The following is a 5,263-nucleotide window of genomic DNA, read 5'->3' on the forward strand; positions in this document are numbered from 1 at the left end:
AGAGAGGAGAACAGGTGGCCCCCTGGCCCCCCCGAAAGTCAGGTCATGACTCTTCAGACTGGTCGACCTTCTCAGACGGAGGGAGTGCCCCAAACACAATGGCGAACAGCATGAGAAGCAGGACGGTGATGACGAATATGCTGATGACAGCCAGGCCCCCCTGGTCCCAGGGGTTCTGCCAGAACTCTTCCTTCCAGAGGCGCCTCTGGTCTGTTAGCAGTGGATCCATGTGGACCTGTGAAGGGGACAGAGGCACTGAGTGCACGGCCTCTCCAGGCCCTGCCCCAGGCGCTGCTGTCCACACCCGCCCCGTGCCCACCCCCGGGTCCACCCGCTGGGCCATCTCCGAGAACCACAGGCCCCATGCAGCTGGTAGACTCTGACGTGAAGAGGGTCTCTGGGCTCCGTGCCTCCTGGGGAAACGGGTGAGGGCTGGCACCCCCAGGGGCCTTTGGGTCCGGTGGAGGCCACCTCCGGATTCTCAGAGATGTGAGCAAGGATTCCTCTCGCAGCTGAGACCTACTCGGCTAAAGCTTCGCTGCCTAGACCCTATTTTTCCTGCCTCGATTGCCAAACGTTGGAAGCGTTTTGAGAGAGCAGCATGGCTGCGGAGGAGCGGACAGCCTTGAGCTGAGACTTCTGGAAACTTCCTTGGAGGCAAGCCTGTGCCAATAGAAGGGAGTCAGGGCTGAGAGGGAAGGCGTCTTACCTGACTCTGCTGTTAACACTCCCGAGTCCTGAGAGGGCGGATGGGGTGACCCTGAGGGGCCCACACTTTAGGGGACGAGCTGGAGAGGCCAGCAGGTGACCAGAGCGGTGCTCTGACTCGGAGAAGCAGCTGATGGGAGGAAAAGGTGTCCTCAGTGCCAGGTGGCCCTGCCCAGACCTCACTGCTGTCACAAAGGCGACAAAGGTGGGCCAGAGCCCGTGGCCTAGCAACCTCTGGTCCCTTTCTGCCTTTCACACTTACGCCCTCAGCTGCATTCTGTCCTCTGATGTCATGGGGGGCGCTGCTCAGGGCACACGTGTGGAGATGTCCTCGCTAAGAGAAGTCCGACTTGGGGTGAGTAGGGGAAGAGACTGGAGTCAGGGCCCTTGCCCCCGGCCTTCCATCCACCTCCCCTCTCTGTCTGGATGACGTGGCCTGAAAGGACCTGCCCAGAGCTCAGAAGCCCTGGGGCTGGAACCACCCCTCAGGCTTCCTCCTGTGGTGCAGGGCGGATGGGTAACTGCGCCTCCTGCTGGCGCCTCCTGGAACTCATTTCTGGGTGGAAGAGCCTCCCATGGAGGCTCTGGGTGCTGTGGGCCTGCCTTCTCCCCAGCTGCTTTGTGTGGTTGGTTCCCGCCCACTGGTGTGACAGGCAGCTAGGAAGTCGGAATGGGCCGGTGCCCTGGCATGTGATGCCTGGCGGCCACCACTTACTCCACAAGTCAGGTGTCAAGCTCCGCTGTGCCAGGCGCTGCTGCCCAGCATGAATCAGGCAGGCCCCCTCCCAGAGCTGACATTCTAGCGCCCTGTCCTCACCCTGCTTGTAGGATCATCTAGGAAAGCGGTTCTCAACCTGTGGGTTGTGACCCCTTTGGCGGTCGAACGACCCTTTCACAGGGGTCGCCTAAGACCATCCTGCATATCAGATATTTACATGACGATTCATAACAGTAGCAACATGACAGTTGTGAAGTAGCAACAAAAATCATTTTATGGTTGGGTCACAACATGAGGAGCTGTATTTAAAGGGCCAGAAGGTGGAGAACCACTGATCTAGGAGCTTTTCTAAGTGCCCGTGCCCAGGCCCGTCTGGTGCCACTGACGTCACTCCCTGGGCGTGTCAGCCCCCTGCCTCGTAGAGCTGGCCAGGTGATTCAGATGCACAGCAGGTGCAAGGAGGCGGGTGAGGAGCAAGTCCCTCTTAGTAACCATGGGCTTAATTGACCCAGGACGGCCTGACTAATGCCCTTGGCCTGCTGACCGCTCCCAGCCCGTGGGCGGGTCTCTGGGATGCCCTTGTACTTCCGCTCCTTCCGTGAAGCTGATGCTTATCAAGAACCAGCTGTTTGTTCCAAACCTGTTTGTGGCCGTTGTCATTGTAATTACATAATTACAGTCAGTCACCGGTGACTGACACTATACTTTCCGTCCAGAAGACAAAACAGGCTGGGCGCTTAACGTGTTAATAGTACGTGAAAAATGAAGCAACAAGGATAGCCGAAACCCCGGTTTTACAGCTGGGACAGGCACGCTCACATAGCCGAGGGGTAAACTGCGCTGGGTGTGAACTCCGAAGCTGTGCGGACCTCAGTGAGTGGGGAGCCGAGGCTTCCGTCAGTGCCTCCCTGACCACTTTGGAGTGATTCTGGAATCACTCACCCAGTGCTCCTGCCCGTGTGTCACTTGGTGTGGACGACTGGAAACGTTTTGTAAAAATGCAGGAGGAGCTCACACCCTTGTTCTGCTTCCACGAAACCAAACGAGACAATCCCGGAGCTCTGGCCACACTGACCAGGAGAAGACCCTGGCCCTCCCTGCGGCGGGAAGACCATCGCTTTCACCACCTCTTTTAGTCAGTTGCTGGCAGATCAGAGCATTCTGCTGAAGGGACCACCATGCAGAGAAGTGGGCTGGGAGGGGGAGAGGGGGAGGGTGCTGTTGGTGTGGTGGCAGCGCCTGGCCTGGGCCTGAGGGGCCGCCCCTGGAGGAGAGAGGTTTGCGTGGAGACATGGAGACGGTGTCAGAATTAGAATTGGGAGCCGGGGCTCTGTGGCAGGCGCCAGGCCCCAAGGACAGGGAGGGAACTGTTTTCAAGGACAAATTAATTTGCCTCAGCGTTTTATGGTCTGGAACTGGTATCACCCACAAGCAAATAGGTTCGTCGCTGGGAACATTTGGCTGTGGATTGTGTTCAGTAGTTAATGTTTGAGAGGCAAGTTGCAGGACCGAACCGGTTTGCAGGCTCTCCGCCACCGTTTGCGAATGAGAGTCCTGCACGGGTGGCTGCACAGCGGCGTCTGAAAAGGCACGTTGTATAGACAGTGAAATGCACGGACCTTATGTGCAGACTGAGGCCCTTTTGAGGAACCGAGAGCACAGAGGCCACAGAGGGAGGCACGGAGCCTGACGGGCGATGTGGAGCCGCCTCAGACACGGCCGCAGTGACCGCAGGCAGGCGTTGGGTGTCGGCGGTGGCTCGGTCCAGGAGGCTGCGGTCCCAAGGGGAATGGAGGAGTGTTGGGTCTGGCTGCGCCCTGGAAGGGGCGGCCTTCAGGTTGTCCCACGATGGGGGGATTGCTGCCGCCTCTCCATCCCACCTGCCCAGAGAGACCCAGGCTGGGAGCTGCCCACCAGGAGCGTGCAGGCTGCTGTCGCTGGCACAGCTCTGGGTGGGATTGAAGCCAGCCTGGGGCTTGGCCCGATTGGCGGGGTGGGGTGGGGAGGGCTCGGGGTGTGCCCCTTTGCCAAGGAATGGGGAGGAGCCAGCCCCCTGAGGACAGGGACAGTGTCTTGTTTGGACACAGGAGTTAGGTACTCTCTGGCCTGGAGGAGAAAAATGCAAATAAACCAGCCAGCCAGCCCTGCGGCCTCCTCTTGGCAGCTGGACCAGGAAGCTAGAATCTTTTCTAACGAAGAGGTTCAGGCCCGGCCACCCTCAGGACGGGACACCATTATTTTTTTTTAATGTGGAACGTTTCACGAATTTGCATGTCGTCCTTGCGCAGGGGCCATGCTAATCTTGTCCGTGTCGTCCCACCTTCAGTGTGTGTGCAGCCAAAGTGAGCACGGGAAGGGACATCCTTGCTGGAGGGAAAACTTGCTTAAGGAAAAGTCGTATGGGGACCGGCCGCTGCGCTGCTGGAGCAGCTCCTGGACAGGGGCTTCCTGGGGACCCTCCAGCCGGGGAGGGTGGCGGTGGTGCAGGGACTGAGGGAGGCAGGGCCCGCCTCCCGCCCCTCCCACCTTCCTCCTGGAGTTTCCTTCAGGAGGGAGACCTGGCTGGGCCCCACCCGCTCACAGGAGGTTATTCCGAGACAGTTCAGGGTTGGGTGTTGGGGATGTGGGGCTGGTTGGTGGAGGTACTGGATCAGAGCCTTCGCTCCGGGAGGCCCCGGCTGGGTGTGGCAGTGGGGGCTATGCCGCCGGCGGGCTGGGCCCAGAGGTGGCTCTGCCACTTTGCAGCTGGTTGAATGTAGACAAACTATCTAGTGTCACTAAGGTTCAATTTCCTCCTCTTTAAAATGTGTTTCTAGTGTTACCTACAGCGTTGTCATTGCGCTGATTACATGAACTTACCTGCAGCCAAACTCTGAAGACAGTGCCTGAGCGTGTGCAGTGTGAGCCCTCAGTGGGTTTTGTTGCCTTTCTGGCCACACCACCAGCATTGTTGTCATCATTCTTAATCCTATTCTTCGGGGGGCAGGGTTGAGGATACAGGCAGATTCTTGGACTTCTTTTATTTTGTACAGAAGCACTTCCTCTCTGAATCTTCCATCGAAACCAAACCCACAAGTCCCTGGACACCAGGAAGTGGAACTAGCCAGAAAGCTTAGCTTCCCCGCCCGCCTGCCAGCTGGAGGGGGGGGTGGTGGCAGGGTTGGCATCCCCTCCCCACCCTGTTTTCCGGGCCACGGGCTTCTGCCCTCAGGCGGCCAGAGATGACAGGCAAGTGCAAAGTGCGGACCTCTTTATGGCCCTGGGACCAGGGGGGACGGAGGGGAGGTGCCCTGGGAGCCGCTGCCTCCCCTGCCGTCATCCTGGGTTTGCACCCACGTGCCATGTTCTCTGGAAGAGAGGGTGGACTGAAGTGGAGGCAGGACATCTGCGGAGCTCTTAGCATGTGCCCCGCACCGTGACAAGTGCCCGACAGGTCATCTTAGGTCACCCCACGAGCGCACCCCGGGAGGCAGGGACCAGGACTAGCCCATTTCCCGGGGAGAAAGCGCGGCTCGGGAAGGTCGCATCACTGACCTGCTTTCCCGCAGCTGGAGTGCTGGGGCGAGGGTTCGAACCGGGCAGTTGGGCACATAAGCAGGGAAAGGGCGAAGGCGTCGGGACGCAGGTGTGGGCAGAGCTGGGGCCCGGCCCCTCTTACTCCAGCAGTTGGGGGAGACCAGAGGCCGGAGCCTCTAGCGCGAGGGTGCAGGCTCCTGTTAGTGGCAGTGACAGCTGGGAAGTGGCGTTTCTGAGCCAGCACCTGCCTGGGACACACGCAGCGTCCATCGCTGCCCAGTGGGCGTCTGGGAGCCAGAGCTCGTCAGCTGGTGCTTGACA

General features: G+C 59.5%; 2 protein-coding genes and 1 long non-coding RNA gene across 6 annotated transcripts in view; 1 reads left to right on the forward strand and 2 right to left on the reverse strand.

Moving 5' to 3' along the window:
• Positions 1 to 5,263, forward strand: part of RECQL5 (RecQ like helicase 5) — a 32,559-nt gene that overhangs the window by 10,443 nt on the left and 16,853 nt on the right. The window lies entirely within an intron of this gene.
• The window catches only part of LOC107182921, a 13,815-nt gene that overhangs the window by 2,339 nt on the left and 6,213 nt on the right, over positions 1 to 5,263 (reverse strand). The window contains exon 2 of the long non-coding RNA XR_001513680.1: positions 622 to 624. This is a non-coding gene — a long non-coding RNA (uncharacterized LOC107182921). The remainder of the gene's footprint in view (positions 1 to 621; positions 625 to 5,263) is intronic.
• Positions 15 to 2,276, reverse strand: SMIM6 (small integral membrane protein 6). Of its 2 annotated transcripts, none has more exons than XM_015563277.1 (2): positions 2,067 to 2,276; positions 15 to 663 (listed from the first exon to the last, which is right to left on the reverse strand). In XM_015563277.1, exon 2 carries the CDS (start codon positions 341 to 343, stop codon positions 44 to 46), a length of 300 nt encoding a protein of 99 aa, XP_015418763.1. In that variant the 5' UTR covers positions 344 to 663; positions 2,067 to 2,276; the 3' UTR covers positions 15 to 43. The 2 variants fall into 2 exon arrangements, with proteins under 2 accessions (XP_015418763.1, XP_015418764.1); XM_015563278.1 differs by lacking the exon at positions 2,067 to 2,276 and adding an exon at positions 710 to 1,116 and having other exon boundaries at positions 15 to 235.

The sequence above is a fragment of the Myotis davidii genome, unplaced genomic scaffold (genome assembly GCF_000327345.1).
Source record: "Myotis davidii unplaced genomic scaffold, ASM32734v1 scaffold539, whole genome shotgun sequence".
Classification (NCBI taxonomy): Eukaryota; Metazoa; Chordata; class Mammalia; order Chiroptera; family Vespertilionidae; genus Myotis; species Myotis davidii.

Coding starts and splice junctions, on each gene's coding strand:
- SMIM6 (XM_015563277.1), bottom strand. CDS start 343: ATGGCCCAGCGGGTGGACCCGGGGGTGGGCACGGGGCGGGTGTGGACA.